Below are 18,885 nucleotides of genomic sequence, written 5' to 3' on the forward strand. Positions count from 1 at the left end.
GATTTATGTAAGGTTTTTTAGACAAGAATTAATTCTTCTTCAAAGATTATGCTTTGTCATATCTTTAGCACAAATATTTTACTGATGCTTATGAAAGAGTAGTACACAGCAAATGAAATATTGCAGTTCCCTGATGTTCTATTTTAATAGCAATTTGCTGTGGTTTGATGAGGACATCAAGAATAAAACTTTAGTTAAATAATGCCTTATTGTTAGAAGTTTCATGGACATTTAAACTTTAGCCTTGGTTAGTGCAAAAAGCACTAACCTTTCCAGTAGGCCCCATAAGGCAGGCTTTCAGATTAAATATTTGTAGCCAAATAGGTACAGGTGAGTTAAAATTCAGTGCTTTGACTTCATTGTGAGAAGGTTTGAAGACAGGCCTTTGTTTTATGTCATGGGATTCACAGGGGTGTTTCAGCTGTAGCCTCTTTGGTAGGTAAGTGCATCACATGTGGTTGAAAAGATAAGTAAAGTTTAACAGAACATTTGATGACATGCCAAAGGAAATTAAAATGTGAGCTTGCAAGTGCAGGCTATCAGACTTGTTATCTACAGTGTTAGAAACCCTTCACAACAAAGAGGTAGAGGGGAAAAGGTGATCTCGTTGTATCTTGTTGAATTTTGATGTCACTGCTTTTTAGGAGGACCTCCCACGGAGCTACAGAGAAGAAAGGCCCACACTGGTGAGCGCCCTGACAGAGAGGAGGATTGATGCTGCCATTGGGAATCAGAACAAAGTCAAGTCTATGGCAACCCAACTACTGGCCAAGTTCGAAGAGAATGCGCCAGTGCCGTCCTCAAGCTTACGGAGACAGGTAGGAGATGGGATAAGAACACCTTTATTTTGGAATTGTGGAGGAAAATAAGGAATAATAGCACACATTCCTCAAGACTGGATGCTAGCCTTTTTTACTTCAAAGGCTTTCTTAGAGGAGAGTGAAGCTTACTCAAAGAAATTTAAAATTTATGAGTATGGGGTGAAGAAGAAATTCCTAAGAAAAGTTTATTTCTTTGTTATTGCCTATATTATGTTATATAATCTCTTTCACAAATATATTACCAGCAATTTAGTTTCTTTTATGACTATTATTGCTCTTTGAAAGCATTCCGGGAATGTTCCACTTTTACACAGTTCAAGAACAATCATTCTGATTTGAACATTTTCATATCAGGTCGCATCTGTTTGTTCTTGTGAATTGTGATTAAGGTTTGTACATGTATGTAAGTGCAGCAGATAAATGCCTGGGAGTTTCTTGGCAATCAGGATATTTGTATCATTCCAGCTGAGGCTTGCTGGTTATTCAGGATGGAATCTGAACTGCAACTGCAGGGTAGTTGTCTTTGAAGTCAGATTGAGTCACTTCAAGCTCCTGCTGGCAGTGCAGTGTCAGCAGTAGGGTTTAAGTGACAGAGTTCTTGCTCTACTGCATAAGTCCATCTTCACAGCTTGTGCCAAGCTCTGTGCTGCCATGGCCACATTGTGAGTGGGACCTGACCTGGCCACTTTAAAGCCAGGTCAAGTTTCTCTCTGTTACACTACACATCAGCCTTGGTAGTGTAACATAATCCCAGAAAGGTGATGTCTGTCCCACCTTTTACCAATCAAATGTTTCTTCAGCTGCTACACATTGACTAGAATACTCAGCCAATGATTTGAAGAAACAGTGAAATTAAAGTCCAAAATATGTTAAGTTTCCCATTTTTGGATGGTTTTTTTTTTCCTTTTTATGTTTTACTTGCTAAATGAATTCTCCCTTACCCTATTTTTTTTCTTGAATGTTTGTCTGTCTTACTCTGTATTCCATTCCTGTGGCTTTCTTTGAGTTTCCTTTACTATTTTATCTTTCCTCCTTCGTCCCATTTTCCCTACAACCTGCATGCAGCAACCTGTCCTGCCTTATCAAGAACGTGTTCACAACCAGCCATCCAGCAGACGAGAGCAAGGCCGTCTTGCTCCCATACCCCAGTGGAAACAGGTAAAGAAACTGATTCTAAGTACAATGCATTGCCTGCACCCAACACCAACCATCACTGTCATGTTTTTAAACCAGTCCTTTTCCAGCACCTTGTCCAAGTCCATTATTTTAAATAATTTAACTTTCAGTGAATAGAGTCAACATCTCCCTTCGGTAATGATGCACGGTTTAATGTTTCAAAAGGATTTAATCAAATCTTCTCTGATAGTTTCAACTTACTGAGGTTTCAGTGGATGCTGCAGTAGAAATTTTTGCTACAGGATTTCTAGATTCTTCTGTTAGAAAGAAAAATGAAAACATGCAAGCAATTTTGGCAACCCACAAGGTAAAAGGTGTCATACCATCTATGATTTTAAAGCTCTTCCTTGGCATAACTAGTAAAATTGGTTATCAGTTTTGCTATTCATATGCTAAATCTTATGTGTTCTGTACTGGCAAGAGATTTTACTGTGGTTTCCCTTTCTTTTATACCATATGGAGCTTTCCTTGCCAACTTCTCACCCTCATTGCATTGCAGATTCCCATCTTATTGTGAATTCAGTAGATTTCAGGTTTTCTGCCACAGAGGTTTTCAGAATAGGGATCATCAGCAGAAAAATCAGCAGGTATCAAATTTTATTTTCTCTCCCTTGTTTCGGCCCATTGTCATTGCTTGTGCTTTTCTTGCAGCCACAGACTTTCCAAAGTTAAGGCTTGTGACAGATGATCTTTTTAGGCAGATAGGGATACTTATCTCACTGGCTTCCTCTGCTTCCACTGTTTCTCTGTGCAAGTGGCCTCCTCATGTTTCTCAGAGTGCTGAGAGGTATTTTTAAGGCAGCCATAATTTGGAAAAATATCTACTTCTTCCTGGCTGTGGTTTAATCAGAGCATACTTTGGAGTCAAGAGGAAGAAGGCACCACTGGGTTTGGAAATCCACTGTTCTGCATGAATATGGATTCATGGTGATCTTTGTGTTTGGGGTGTATTCAACACAGTTAATGCTGCATGTCATGACTAGTGCCATGATCTAGAAGGTTTCTCTCCAAGGAAGAAGACCTAAGCCAGGGGAATTATTGTTAGTAGAACCATCAAGACATTTTGGTTTCCTGACTCAGTGTTTGTTCTTCTACCTTCTGTCTCATCAAAATCTTCTTTACAGGCTAATGAGCACTTTCAGATGGATGCACATCATCCATGATTGAGGAATATTTAATTTTTTAAGGATACTTACCAAGTAAAGAGGAAAAAGAAAAAAACCCTGATACCAAAAAGCCATACAATATGAAGTCAATTGATGAGCACTGCTTATGCTACCTCCCGAAAAAAAGGGAAGACTGGATTGCACTGTCTGTCTGTCTCTGTTCAAGCAAATGAAGTTTTGTGTTTTAGCACTTGGAAAATATCACATTTGAGCAGTCTTGAGATTCCTACTTGAACCTGCTATTGAAACTTTATGAAGGCTTTATAATTAAGCCTTTATAGCGAAACAGAAGAAGTTCTTATTGTCATCCTTCTGTAATTGGTTGGAAAAAAAGGATGAACTTTTGTTTCTTGCTTTTAATAGCATTTTCTCCTCATCAGAGAGCAGTTTGTTGTTCCTGTGTTTGTTTTTGTTTTTACCTGCACTACACAATTTTAAAAAAAAGACAAAACAAAAGGAAGGAAAAAATTCTCTGCTCTCCTTCAACATTGATAGCATCTCTTTATAGGCAGTAATGTAGGGCATATCTTTAAAAATCTTTTTGTAGCAGTTTTTCTTTCAGAGGACTTAAATTATTTTGTTCCATGCTGGCAATGATTGCCTTGTGTGGATGATTTCCTTTTCAAGATTACACAAGGAGATGATCTTTCCTTGATGGGCTTTACTGCGTCAATAGAAGATGATTGATTCTTGGGTCCAGATTTCATGCTGAATTTGCAGTGCTTTTGAAATGGAGAAGCGTAAAACTGAGTCTCAAGGATGCAAAAACTCAACTGAGAGAGTTCCTGTTCCAAAGGGGCTCGCCTGGAGAAGTGAAGAACATTGGTTACCTTCATTCAAAAGCCATGGACACATATAGAACCATTTATTCTTGACTGATCAAAGATGAGCTGAGGTGGAAAGCCATCCACTGGGCCAAGCAGCCAGCTTTGCCAAGCTTGGACAGCAATCCATCCTGCAGGAAGTTGCTGCTGGAGCAGCCCCTTGGCTGGCTGCTGAGACTTGTAACTGTGGTTTCTTGCACACAGAATGTGGCAGTGGTGGGACTGCACCTCTTGATGGTACTGGAATGGCTTTCTGCAGTGACACTGGGCACTTTAAAGCTGGCCTTAAAGCTATTTCCTGGGCTACAGACTGCCAAGGGGGGAGTTGGTGCTGGGTACCAGTACATGTCACAGGACATGCTGTACAGGATTAGTATTGCTCCTGACAAGTTCTTTAGGAGGATGTATGTTTGCTAGAAAGAGCTGTTCATGAAGCTGTTGGAAAGTTGTTTCTCTCGTTTGGCACAGGAGTTGAGGTTCATGAGCAGAAACTTCTGTTACTGACTGTTAGATATATCATATAGCAAATGCTTTCTACTGAAGAGTGCTTTGAAGAGGAGGAGCAAAAGAGTTCCTAAGGGGACAAAGGGTGATGTGTTATTGAGGGAAACCACAGGTTTCTTAGGATATGAAGTTGAGATCCTCGGGGCTCTTTGGCAGAAGGGCAGTTATGTGATTGACAGGTTTGGTCCTTCCTGTGTTTTGGAAACTGCATGGAAGAGGAAACTATACAGCAAAAGCATAAGAGTGATTGCAAGGGATAAACCAGAGGATATGCTCTGGGTTGGACCCACAGTTTTGACGGGAAATTTGCATTACCTTGGGCTACTGCCTGGTAGTGTCTGTCAGATGGATTTCCTTAGCTGTAGTTGCCTATCAGTTTAAATCTAGAATCTTGCTTTGCCCTGGTATGAGGTGATTCACTGAGCTTGTTAGGCAGAATGCCTCTCTGTGTGTTGTATAGGTGGGGTAGGGGTGGTTGCTACAACAGAATTCCTAGAAGGAGTGGCATCCTGGCAGAATCTGCTCTGAAGTGCTTTTTGCTTTCATCACAAGACTTAAATGGTGTCTCTCTGGGGAAGGCTAAAGAGCAAGTGGCTTAAAAAACCTCACCAGTCTGCTCCTCAGCATCTAGTGTGGCCTGCATTCCTTGTGAATTGGATTATGAAGTTTGATTTATTGAGCTACACTTTGAGAATGTTGACCTGTGTTGTCAAAATTCAGTTCACGTTCTTTTGAGCACCTCAGCAGCAGCTACTGATGCATGAAGATACTGTGAAGTGTATGTGCACAGTGGAAATGTGTGTAATTTTCTTATATGATAGTAAAGAAAAATGTGATTTTCTTATATGATGGTAATATCTCCTAAAAAGGCTGGGTTGTATTTCATGGCATGGAGGTTAATCTCCTCAAATGAATGCCTTCTTGTATGAGATCATGTTCTGTTGCTTTCTGAGCCATTTTGGCTGCTTTTGGGAAGTAGCATCTCATTGGGGATCATGAAAGCATTGAAAACCATATGGTCTATCCAGAAGAGGATGGATGTGACTGGACATGGTACTGGAGACAAGCCTTTTAAACTGAATTTTGTCCTGGACTTCCAGACTCTCAGCTTACAACCTTCAGCAGTTTTCTGCTATAGTTTCATAGATCTCCTGTCAGCAGCAACTTTTGTGTGTAATACATAAACTTAGATCACTGATGTGTAGAAAGACACTTGTAAGATGGAGATCCCATGTCCTTTGGTGCACATCTTTTCTGCCTTTAGAGATCTGATGCTTATTCTTTTGAGATGATTCCCTAAAGTGTGATAAAGGGCAGTATTACAAACTTTTCAGTAACTTTGTTGGAACTGTTTCTGAAAGATATGCCATGACCGAGATGACCACAGACAGCAAGAGCTGAAATGTCAACAGAAGAGAACTTGCAACACCAATGATTTCTGCAAATACTGCTTTTTAAACTTAGATTTCTTATTTAAATCTCTTGATGTATTTTTTCTCTTTCCTACAGTCACCCTTGTCTTTGCATGCTCAGAAATACATCCTACTAGAGGACTGAACACGTATCTCATATACCTATACAGTGTTATATTCTGAGGTCTGCCTTGGAAAAATAAGCAAGTTTGTGAAAATTTTGCCATTTGAAATGCAAACTTGACCATGGTCAGATGAAAACCCGTGAGCAACTCTGTGATTGAGAATGTTACCATCCTTTCAGCCAGAAATCAGTGACTTCATAGATGAGCCTTTTGAAACAACATATGAATAGTCTTCATCCACTTCAGTGCAAAGTCATATGTTTTAGTTTAAGCTGCTTGTAGCATCTGTTTGAAATAGAAGAGTTGATTATTTATTTACTTTTTTTGCTGAAAGGGAAGAGAACACCCAAACAGATGTTAGTGCCAGCTCAGCTGCAAGGGCAGTAATGAACATCTGTAATTCCTTTAAACCACGTGCAGTTTCTTTGGAGACTCATCTAACAGTGGCTGTGGGGACACAATGTTTTGTTTTTCACAGTGCAACCATTTCCAGATATGCTCTGGTGAGAACTCACAAGTAAAGGAAATATCAGGCAGAAGATACATTAATAAACAAGAAGTGGTGGTGGAGAAGAGACTGTACATAGTAAGGAGGTACAGCACTAGAAGGGCATGAAATTGAGGACTTGTATGTGCAATTGTGTAATATTCAGGCTATTAGATACAACTGCATTTTGGCTATAAACCAGCTGTATTTCTCTTCTGCTAGAATGTAGTACAGCTTAACTTAAAAATGGTTCAAAGATGGTTTAATATCTGGAAGTTTAAGAAGAGGGATCTGAAGCTGAGGACAGAATGCTGTGACTTGAATTGTATTACTAATGAACTGCAAGCCAGAGTATTTAGGTCAACGGGATGGATATTTTTAAACATTGCCAGGCAAAGCAATAAGTAATTTTTCATGAAGCAAAGAGAGCAGTCCAACTGTGCTGTGTAGGGTTCCAAGTTTTGCCTTTCACTGGTTGTAAGACCTTGAGTCAGAAGCTGTTGGTTTAATTGATTGATACAAGTCTGTGTTTGGCTGTGGTCATGTGGCTCTGCATAAAAAACTTGGGTCCCTAAGCTTCAGATAAACTGTGGCTTTTGGTCATTTGTGAGAGGTGTGAGCATAAGGTCACAGTCTCTCAGTTCGTGTGTTCTGGCCAGTCTTACCAGACCAGAGGTAATGTTATCTCCTTTCTACCATTATTATGAATTTTTTTTTTCTTTTTCTGTTTTAAAAAAAGATGAGGCATAAGGAACGTTCTCGGACCTGCCCCAAAAAAGTGATCATGCTCTCTTCCACTCCATCTTCCTCTCCACCGTATCCCAGACAGCAGGTGATTCCCTCTGCATGCTCTGTCCCTTTCTCTTCATTGCTGCTTGTACAAGTGACTAGATCAGTTACCAGATGTCCCATTTACAAAGAGATTCACAATTTTCTTTTTTTCAGATGCTGATAGGGCTTTCTCAGCCTCTGAGGTTAGAAACATAGGGCAGCATTGTCTCACTGGAAACATGGAGAGGCTCCACTGGAACCTCAGATTTTGCTATAGGCTAATTTTTAATTACAGTAGCCTTTCTTGGTGTTAAGATACAGCAAAGTAGAAAAGAAGCATTTGGAGTAATGGAGGGAAAGAAAATGAAACTTTACTCCATCTGCACTCTTAATTTAAATTTTCAACTCAAAATTTGCCCTTGTATCCATAAAACTTTTTTAGGATTATTTGTATGAAGTGCTTTTTTGGGGTGTTGTAGTGGCCTGCACATGTCCACTGTGGTCCTTCTATTTCCCCCACACTCAGGCTGTTGTCTCACAAGAGTTTGTGTTCAGTCTGTCTGACTTTGAACCTGGAGCAGTGATAGCTGTTTTGAGCCACTATGTAAACATGCATCCAGATATTTGTGCACGTATATTTGTTGTCCTTGTTAAATGTTACCTGAAATCCTTTATATTTGTGTCTTCTTGTAATTGTCATTGTGCTTCTTTGAGTTGTATTCCTTTTTTAATGTTTGTTTAATTTTCCTACTGCCATAATAAAATCCACTCCTTTCTGATCAATCCTGAACTACTATTGAGGTCATAAAAGGTAGCTGAAGTTCCATTACTTCATATAAAGATTGTACAAATGAATTTCCCTGTAGATAGAGAATATTTCTTTGCTGAACACTTGTATGCCCATAAACTCTGTAAGGGCGTGTTACCTTTCAGCAGAGTAGACAAGTTTTATTCTGTGTCATAAAGTTTGACTTGCCTTATTGCTGTGATTTCTCAGAGTAATTACATGTTGCACTTTATCTGGTCTAATTATTATCAGCCTCCAGAACACACATTCTTTGCTGCCTCTGTGGTCTGCATCTGCACAACAGGTCAGGTCTGCTTACTGATCCCATTTGAACCTGTCCTAACAAAAAAGGTGGTTGGTTTTCTGCCACACTGTGGACAGTGTACAGTGCAAGGAAGGATACGGGAATGGACATCGAGGTAGAATGGGTGGGGAAAGCCCTTTTCATTAGCAAAACCTGGATAGGTTTCGACTGGAGCATGACATTATCAGATGATGTCCATAGCTTGCTGCCTTCCTCTTGTCAAAATCCTTTGAGAACTTTGAGGGATATGTTTTATGAAAGAAGAAGGGTTTCCCCCAAGCTTACAAATAGAGAAACTAAGGCAGTTAAATGCTGAGTTTTGTTTTCTAATCTATAGCATGGGGATTCATTTTCCATATAGAGAAATTTGCTTTCAGTCACTAAGGGTCTGGCAGCTCTGTATTTTCCTTCCCTCGCCTCTCCAAGTGTTTGTTTGTCCTGTGCCTTTTTGGTTGCCTGGTTCAGTCATGAGAGCCAGCTACTGCTGGGTTCAAGTGTACTTTGATAATTTTCTATGTTGTATCCCACAGAAAATTTTTTTTCCTGCCTTCTTGCTCAAAGAAATAATTAAAAGAAAAATCAGTCTTCCTTCTTTTATCTCTCAGGAATTTTTACCCTCTGTGCTACAGAACTGATCTGTTAGACTCAGTTGAGTAGTCTTCTTTTGGAGACGTTCTTTTTTCCTTAGGAATGATTTCTTTTCCTGAAATTATCTTGGCTTAAGCCTCATAGCAAGTCAGACAGATGTGTCCTTGTTACTCTGTCTCTTAAAACCTCTACCTCTGCACATCTAATGCATTCATTCTGCCACTTCTTTTAAACTCTTCATTTCCTTCCTTTGAACTAACTTCACGGTATGAGTTATATTGAGTGTCTTTCATCCTTTATTGTACTAATTTCATTACATTATGGTACTATATTATTGTTTACTGAAAAAAATTTCTCTACAGGAGCCAACTTGTTATTGCCAGGTTTAGAATATACTTAATAAACTGTTCTGCTGTTGTTATGGCCTCTCTTCTACCTGTTTCATAAAAAAAAAATCAGATGAAGTGTGTTTTGATTAGGAGGTTGGTCTGTGATTGTTTTTAAGCTCATAATTTGTTGCCTGCAGAGATTCAGGGAACCTGGTGCCGGCTATCCTGGGGAGCAGAGTCCCAGACAGGAAAGGGTAAAGAGCATGAACAAATGGCATGGACACTGATGACACAAAGCTGTGGTGGATGTGTGCAATGATGACACAAAGCTGTGGTGGATGTGTGCAATACAGAGAGCAAATATACTGGGTAGTGAAACACACTTATCCTAATGCTGCTGTTAACACGCTGGAACTGCTGAGAGTCATTTAGGAGCGATCCTTTCTGTGTGATACCCACATAAATGCATAACAAGCATTCATCAACAGTGTGCTATATGCTTTTATTTTGCCTTAGATCTAGCACTTGAGCTCTTCTCATTCTCCTTTTCCTCTTACACCTCTTTAGTGAAGTATGCTGTGGCTGTAGCAGAACAAGAGGAGTTATGTTTTGTGCTAATTCATGCGAACGTGGTTGCATTGTTTTCACTGCTTGCTTTCTGGATGGTTAAACAACTGGCATTCCATCTTGCCTCCTACAGGCCAAAGTAAAACGAAAAATGATGAGGCATTATTTAGTATAGAGACTTTGAAGCCTTCTTAACAATGAAATATTCAACAGTCTGTCTGAATGGCTCAGTATTATACAGAAGCATGGGAAAAGAAAAGATGGGCACTCAAAAGGATCGGTTGATTTGAATTCATATTGACAAATTAATTGACATTCCAGTAAAGGCTTTGAATGAATTAAGTCATAAGTGGTAGCCAGCAACAAAACCGTTGCAACTTTCAGAATGTGTTCTAACAAAAGCCTCTTGTGGGCCGAATGTTTTCTGACAGGCAACAGAAAATGAATACGCGTGTCTGCAGCGACACAGAAACCCACAGCTTTGTAATAGGCCCTAGTTTTATTGAAAATGATCTAGTAGGAAGGAGTAGGTGGAACTGAAAGCAGCTTGAAAGTAGAGAGTATTATTAATGCATCTGAATGGGAAAGATGTTTCTCGTAAACTGGGTGTGAACCCAATTTTCTGTTGTGCATTAGAGGACAATAAACAATACAAAGCAGTACCCTGGCATTCCTGACAGATCAGACCTGAGGTTTCTTGATGCACATGTTTGTAGCTCCTGGTCCATTTGCTTTTGTACTCTACAAACAAATTAGCTGAAGTCTGTGTGATACTGCAAGTGATACTCCTGCTTTATACAGCAGGCCACAAGCCAGGTCTTTTTTCCATGTCACCAAGTGCACCACACAACAGTTTAGGAAGGTTGATATGAAAGACCAGAATAGCAGAGGTGTCAAATATTGTGCCTGTGGTGTGTTGACATGGTAGTGGAGTAAGAATAAGTAGGACAGTGAAGTTGCAGAAGTAAAACTGGCAGCTTCTGTGAGTATTTGGTTTTGCTGTTCTTAGCTTCAACCAGCCAGACTCATTAAAACATCCTCTCTTTGGCATGTAGAGCATTCACTTTGCATATACCACCATCTTTAGGAAATTAGTTCATTCCATTCTCTATGAGAACTGAAGGACATTACCCTAAAAATATGTGACTGTGCACAAAGTCTGAGAAACAAATAAGTACAGGTTTAGATATTTAAAGGAGATCCTTGAGAACGGAGAACTATGGGGAAATAAACTGACAAATAAGCTCCTCTGTGCATGATAAAGCCACATTTTTAAATTATTTTTTGATGGTAATGCCAGAGAGAGAGGCTACACGCTTGTTTGGTTTTGGCTGCAGCAGGTCCTAGTGGGAGAGTTGCGAATAACAACTAAATCTACTGTTTTTTCTTGCCCTTAATGGTCAAAATGTAGCACTTCATTAGGGCAGTAGACACTGGGGGAAAAAGTCTTCACATGAGAAGCTCCTCTTGCTGTTCTGCATGTGAATGTCATACCTTTTTGGCTGGCATTTTGGTGTCTCTTCCTTTTGGGACTTTCTTTTGCTGGTTTGTTTACTTCCTCCCTCCTTCCTCGTCTCACAGAGATCTCCTCGTTTATTTTCTGGTGACCAAGTGCCTGAGAATGTTGAGCAAAGGGCATGTCAGCTGGCTGCCCTCCTGGAGTCCAGACGTGCAGTGAGGCATCAGGTGATGACAGCCCTGCCTATCTGGTGTCCTGTGTCAGTGCGGGATTCTGGGTACAGGTGAAATCTGGGGGCACAGAGAAAAATTCACCAAAATACAGTGGCCACTGCTCTACAGTCATATGGTTAAAACAACAGTCAAGTCTATTTTGTGTAGTGTTTTCATCTGACTTACCAGTTCTTAACTGTCTCCTTGCTTGGTGAGGGACAGTGTTTCTGTTCCTCAAAACGCAATATAAAAAATAAAGTAAAAACAGCCTCTAAACTTAAGCATGTAGATGCTGAAAACCAGCTGGGCTCCAGATCAAATCATCTCACAGTGGTCATTTACCAGTCAACTGCTCACAGATTTACTTTCTTCTGGAAGCAAGAACATTTCACATTTTCCAAGCATTATTCCTGGCTCTGAAGTACTACTTTTGTGTCCATGCTTCCTGCATAGTCATTTCCAATGGTAGAGCTGGCAGCTTGTGTGGGTTTTCTTTGATTCCAGTATACTCTTCTGTTTTGTTTTGGTTTTGTGCTTAATTTTCTCTCCAGTGTGCTGTCTTTGGGATATGGGAAGGTGCCAGTTTGAGCTGGGGTTCTTCAGTTGCTTCCCCTATTTCTGTTTTCAGTTACCTTCAGCAGCGTTTGGCAAACTGCAGAGTGCTTTTGGAAAACACCATCTACAAAAGTGATTTTTTTTTTATTTTCTATAACTTATTGTTTTGAATTAACCATCTAAAATCAAGCTGTCTTCATGAGCTGGAACATAAGTAGTCCCAGAATGTTTGCTGGTAGGCATAACTTTTCCAAGCCATGCTGAAAGGAAATTTATAGCTTCTAGGTCACTTTTCATTGGTGGGGTTTTTTTGGGGTGCCATCTTTACTGATGATTAAAGCCAGTGAAGCTGTTCTCTCGGAAGGAACAGTGAACCTTTGGCTAGATTTGTGATTTGGGGACGTAGAACAAGATATGAAAGACTGAATGAGAAGACTGGTTTAAATGTAGTGGCACTTGTTTCTTAATGAGTTACACAACTGAAGATCTTGGGCATGATCCACAATGCTCATGTGCATTTTCTTATGCAGTTGAAATGATGATACAGAAACGAAGATCTAGACCAAAACATCTTGCTCCTGCCTTTTGTGTTGCTCTCTGGAGACTTTAAACTCCTTTTGAGGGTGTAAAAGATTAACAGCATTGCAAAGCAAAGGCAGAAATTATTTTTGAAATTGTCTAATGTCTGCATTGTGCAGAATTGAAAAGGAGAGAAAATGAAGGGGAGACAGAGAGCACAAAGTAGAGGAAAGCATAAAGTGGGTAGGGCAGAGAGGAAAAAGAGGAAACAGATGTTGGAACACTGCAAGCAATGATGGATTATGATGTGGGATGTAAGGGAAGAAAACAAGAAAAATAGTTTGGTAAGAGAAAGACAACTTAGAAAAGTAAGGCATTTTCTGAGAAGAAATTTGATTAAATGTTGAAGATCTTAAGTATGGAAAATTTGTGTATTAACAATTATATTTCTTTAAATTGGGGAAACTGTGAAAGCCAAGCTCTTTTGCATTTTGTCCAGTAAATTTAATCTTGAGGTTAGCCTATCCTAAGTGGCTAGAAGTAGATATTTTCATGGGTCATGCAGTTACATGACATTTATTTTTCCTTTTTATTACTAAAATCATAACTTTCTTTTCAAAGACAGTAAATTGTTTGAAACCTGTGTATTTTTTATTTCCAGACTATAATTTTTAGAAATGTGTGGTTTCTACCAGTACTGCTGTTTGTCTGACACTTTCAGCTTTTGATTTTTTCCTATTTGTATGATATATTTCTTGTGAGAGGGGCATAATAATCCATAGAGATAATGACAAGGGTATATTGGAAGACCAAATTTTGGGTTCTTCTGTGAAGAACCAGTTTCAGATGGACGCAGATTCTCAGATTGTGATTTATTCTTTGCCATTTGATAAGCAAGAGCAGCAGATTATTTTATATTGATTCATTCTTTTTCTGTGTGATTTTTCTAATCTGCTTACAGTAAATTTAAGGTTGGAAATTTGCTACTAATTACAGGAAATGCATACAAGCTAATTTCTTTCTCTTCCACCCCCAGGAGAGTAGGCTTTTGGTTTATATAGTTAAAATATAGAGGAGGTCTCACATGACCTGAAAGATGATCTTGGTGCCTTGGGCCAGTAATAGAGAACGATGGGAGATCAGAAGAAGCAGAGGAAATTGATTTGGAATCTCTGCCAGTGCCTTAGTTGGTTGGGTTACAGGAGATTGGACATCTGTGGAAGTAGGTAACTGCTTCCAAATGGTCCTAAATAACTTAAAACCTAATAAAAAGCAAATTAAGAATGACTTACTCTGCCTCGCTAGGGAGAAAGTGAAGATACACTGGATATTTCTTTAAGAAATTGTTCTTGATGGTGGCCAGAAAGGCATGAGTGGTTTGTTTTTTGGTTTTGTTTGGTTTTTTTTTCATTTTCTCTTCTCTTCCCTCTGTAGCCATGTGTGATTGTTTTGACTTTCATTTTATTTTTTAGCCTGAGACTGAACCGTCTCGCCGATTCTTTGTTGACCAGTGGGAGCTCTCCCTTAGCCTCCGCTCTTCCAATCGCCCTTCCTCACCTTCATCCGACTCCCTCCGACAGGTAGCCTTGGCCTGGGCATTGCCAGGTGCATCCAGCTGTGTTTGCTTGCCAAGGACACACCACGAGAGATGGCCAGGCTTGGCAATGCTTCACCTGCAGAACACAATATCTGTGCATAGCCATGCACAAATGAGAACCCACAGGCAGCCTGTGCCCGGCACAGCTCGGTTCTTGTCAGCCATAAAGCAGTTTGAAGCTAAATATGTTTAACATTTGGTGTAAGTGAAAAGCTTTTGCTACATCTCACTCTCAAACCAGGTTTTTTTGAGCACTGGTAGTCCTTCTGGCTTTGCAGTAAAGCTTTCTGGTTTTGCTTGCTGCTTTTGTTGAGGTTTTGGGCCGAATGGCAGAATGTGTTTGTGCCTATATGGTTAATGGACAGTGTGAAATAAAAAGTACTTTGGCTTTCCGAAAAATCACGGAGAATTTGAACTAGTTGCAGTTGTCATACATGAACAGCAGGAACTTGACTTGACCTAAGCTGGAGTGGGTTCTTTTCCTGCTCTTGAAAATGCTGCAGAACGTTGTCTATCTTGAAGACTTTTGACCATGGGAAGGAAGATAAAATGCTTCATTTAAGACCCATTATTAGGCCAGGTGTGATATGTAGGAAAAAAGCAAAATAAATCAGAAACACACAACCCCAAATGAAAAATTCAGCAGTTAAATTTCTCACTCCAGATAGTCCAAGGTATTGTGAGTTAATATTAACATTCACTTTGTAAGCACAGAACCTCATATGTGGTGGTAGAAACTGAAAGATCCTGAAGGATCTGCATTTAAGGTTGAATGAAGGTTTCAGATCAAAACTTGATCAGGGGAAACCTGATTCAGCTAAAAACATTTTTCCCATGGAAATGCTTGATCTGTCTTTTAAGAAAAGTTAAAGAGCCTCAAAGGTTTCTAGTCCTTTAGAGGAAAGCAAAAACTCTTGGTCAAATCTACTATGATTACCAGTTAAAGATCAGTGCTGAGGGAAATTTTACAAGTGAGCACCATTTTAAATGCAATACTTGACAAGAATATTTGTCATAGAAAGGCAACTCTGCATTTTTGTGTGCACACACTGGCTGAGGAAAAATATGGAACCTGGAAAATTTTGAAAGACAAATCCTTTGTTATTTCTTGCATATAGAAATACTGCAAGTGCTCTGCATTTTGGAATGGAATCAGTAGACAGGTATAAGTTCTTTCTGGGTAGAAATAAATCCTCAGTGACAAAAAACTTAAAGAATTAGAACTGTAGTGACAGCAGCAGTAATCTCTGGCTGAGCACTCCATTTTCCAAGTCTTTTTCCCCAAAGAAGTACCCATTCTGTGGCAAGATTCAGTTTTTGTGATGCTTCCTGCTGTTCTCATATCTGAATGTATGCGTTCTTAAACATTGCTGAAAGGCTAATAACCACACATATTAAATTGGCTATTAGTTGTGGGAAATAACTAGTGTGCTTCAAGCAAGTTGTGCTATACAAGTAAAAGGGGGGTTGGAGATACAACTATAGTCCTTTTATTATGCTTGATATTTTACACTTGCTAGAAGCTGGAGCGTCTCTCTGATCCTGTATTAGCTGAGTCTCCAGCTAGAAATGTTTCCTGTTCTGGAAAAGGAAAGTTGCTTGGCGTGCTCCTTGCTGCTCCGGGTCAAATGCGTGGCGTTTGCAGTGTGATTGAGCTAACATGGATGTAACCACATCATTTTCTTAACCGTGTCGTTATTGCCAACGGTTGTGTTTCCTGTGAAAAACACTTCCTCCGCTCCTGCAGTGATTGAACTTGGCTTGCAGACACTCATTTTGTACCCTCTAAGGTAACAGCCAACTTGCCTAGATTCCTCGGAATACTGGTTTAGGTGTCCAAAGTTACGCAGTCAGTCAGTATCCATGATGGAGAAAAGCCAAGTCATAAAGCCCTGTTCACAGTTGAACAAGTATGTGTTCCAGATGTATGCAGGTATGGCTTTAATGCATTGGATGAGGCTCTTCCATCTTTTTCCATGTACACCTCTGTGTATTTTTAGCACTGGAAGAATTAATGTTTTTTGAATCACTGTGAGTTCCTTAATTAAGGACTTCTCCCTGCTCTGTGAATGCTCTGTAAATGAATTCTTCCTAGTTGCTGAGCATATAAATACATTTCTGCAATCAGTGTGACATGTCTTCTAAAAGATCTTTGTTTCTGATGCCAATTTTACCTGGAACCTAAAATCTTAACCTATATTTAGCCTCATCTTTTAGGAGTGTCTATTCTTAGGTTTCTGGGTGCAAAATACCCTATAAGTGAAAACAAGACCTGCTCCCTTCATCATCGTAGTATTTCTGGAGCATTTAGACGATTGCAAAATGCAGGTTTCCCTGTCCGTTCTTACAGGTGATCCTGGACTGGACTGGTGATTTCTGATGACACTGGCTTTGCTATTACTACTTGTCACTTCATATTGTCCACTGTCTTGGCATGATTTGACCTCTCTGCACTTTTTCACCACCTAACCTATCATCATTTCAGTTATTTTTTTTAATTTGATTTCTTTTTTCTTTTCCCACTTCACTATTGTTTTATCCAACCCATCTGGTAGAAGTACATAAAGATGTACACAGGCGGAGTGAGCTCATTGGCTGAGCAGATAGCCAATCAGCTTCAAAGGAAAGAGCAACCCAAAACCCTTCTAGACAAGAAGGAACTGGTAAGACCATGTGCCGAAGGTGATGCGTGTTTGTGATTAGATGTCCTGTAGATCTGAAGTATTGTGAATGTCCAGTTGTTACACCACTGATGGAACCTGTCGTAGCTTTGTGAAAGACTTTGTTTCCCTTTTTCCATCCACCCTCACTCTTGTCCTCATTTTCTTTGCCAAATATTTTAATCTAATCTCAGCGTCCAAGGATTGGGCAAAATTAGTTGAGAAACTGTCCGTAATACTTTTGCTTACTTCTGCTGCATTCTGGAGGAGATAATGATTTTGATAATGTAGGTCTAAGAATTGCTGGTTTGAAGGTTTTTCTAATGGTTTTGGCTTTCCATCATACATGCCTCCTAAAGTGATTTATTTCAAGGTCATCATTAGTAGTACCGGTGTCCACTCATCCACCCAGAGCTTATTTTACTCCTGATTATATGTAGACTTGGAATCCTAGGACCCTTTTTCCTGGATGGTAAGGTTAGTTTTTGGTGTCCTGGTTAAAACTGTGAATTATGTCCAAGAACTGCAGCATCTAGGTGCTCCTGTATCCACGTAAATGGAGAGAAGATGGGACGGTGTGATCTCGGTGAGGCCGGACGCAGGTGGATTTAACCATCCCTGTTTCTGTCTAGGGCTCGCTCAAAAAGGAGTTCCCCCAAAACCTGGGAGGCAGCGACGTCTGTTACTTCTGCCGCAAGCGGGTCTATGTGATGGAGAGGCTCAGTGCTGAGGGCAAGTTCTTCCACCGCAGCTGCTTCAAGTGCGAGTACTGTGCGACCACCCTGCGCTTGTCGTCCTACGCCTACGACATCGAAGATGGTAAGAGAAGTTGCCTTTTTGCCAGAGTTCTCTTACCTGTCCTGGATCATCTGTTGAGTGATTGCAGCTCTTTTTTTTTTTTTTTTTTGCTTAAAAAGTTATTGGGTGAGTTAGGGAAGAGAGTAACTCTTCCTGCTGTTCACCATCTCTCCAACTGTTGAAGCTTTATGGATTTCCTGTGGCCAGGTCATGCTGACGGCAAAATAACTGAGCTCGTAGGAATTAATTGAACTTTGATAACAGCTGCTAGAATGCAGAGAATCAAATAGTAGCTGGAGGCTTTGAAAGGGTTTGGAGGCTGAGTTTGAAAGCTAGACTCTTTACTCTCATTTGACAGTTTTTAAGTAAAACCCCTTAGTGTTTAATACCACTTAAGAGAAAATACCAAGTTTGAGAGAAATGTAGTCAGCTTGTTCTTCTTGAAGACATCGCAACTCTCCAGCTCTGTGTGTTTATTTTAGATGTACTAAAATAGGAACTTTAAAATCAGGGACTACGATAATAGATCATTACAAACTAAGTTCTGTTTATATAGCATAAAGTGGAGCATCAAGGTTGCACAGAGGTGAGTCAGTGTTACAGAGAGAGTGGTGTTGAAGTAGTTACTGAAGATTCAGTAATGACTCATTTTCTATATCTGATAGACTAAGGAGGAAGGAATATGATTACAAAACTTGCTGATGACTCAGTTAATAGCATCTAACATGTGAAGAATTAAGAGAAGCTTCAGATATACTCTACAGGTCTGAGAATCCAGATAATGTGGCAGCAGATGAAACTCAATTTATCAACAAAGTGTGCATATTGAAAGTAATAATTTGAAAGCACCCATCACTTGTGAAATGTAATCTCCTTCTAAGAGTTGCAACATATTGCTATCTTTGCTTGAGCAGTGATTGATTAAAATGTCACATTTTCTGAAGAAAAAATACCAGAAAGTATTTCAGATAAATGTTGATTTACATCAGCAGGTATGTCTTTGTTTTCTTCCACAACTGCCTATCTTTAATCCTATCTCAATAGGAAAGTATGTGCAAAATGTTGTAAAACCATGTGACAGGTTAGGTGCAAAGGATTCTACTTGGAACATGATGGTATAGAAAACAAAGGTAACAGGAAAAAAAGTTTGTACCGGTAATTTTCCCTGCTCATTGGCAAACACGAAGTTATCAAATTGATAGGTATCTACTGCATGTAACTAGG

At 39.7% G+C, this 18,885-nt stretch overlaps 1 protein-coding gene across 1 annotated transcript in view; it reads left to right on the forward strand.

The window, feature by feature from the left end:
- Positions 1–18,885, forward strand: part of MICAL3 (microtubule associated monooxygenase, calponin and LIM domain containing 3) — a 166,384-nt gene that overhangs the window by 75,489 nt on the left and 72,010 nt on the right. Inside the window, exons 16-23 of the mRNA XM_029963545.1 lie at positions 645–818; positions 1,887–1,979; positions 7,255–7,347; positions 9,492–9,548; positions 11,443–11,547; positions 14,079–14,186; positions 16,759–16,866; positions 17,496–17,682. Coding sequence (XP_029819405.1) covers positions 645–818; positions 1,887–1,979; positions 7,255–7,347; positions 9,492–9,548; positions 11,443–11,547; positions 14,079–14,186; positions 16,759–16,866; positions 17,496–17,682 — 925 coding nt within the window. The remainder of the gene's footprint in view (positions 1–644; positions 819–1,886; positions 1,980–7,254; positions 7,348–9,491; positions 9,549–11,442; positions 11,548–14,078; positions 14,187–16,758; positions 16,867–17,495; positions 17,683–18,885) is intronic.

The sequence above is a fragment of the Manacus vitellinus genome, unplaced genomic scaffold (genome assembly GCF_001715985.3).
Source record: "Manacus vitellinus isolate BGI_N305 unplaced genomic scaffold, ASM171598v3 scaffold_5_pilon, whole genome shotgun sequence".
Lineage (NCBI taxonomy): Eukaryota > Metazoa > Chordata > Aves > Passeriformes > Pipridae > Manacus > Manacus vitellinus.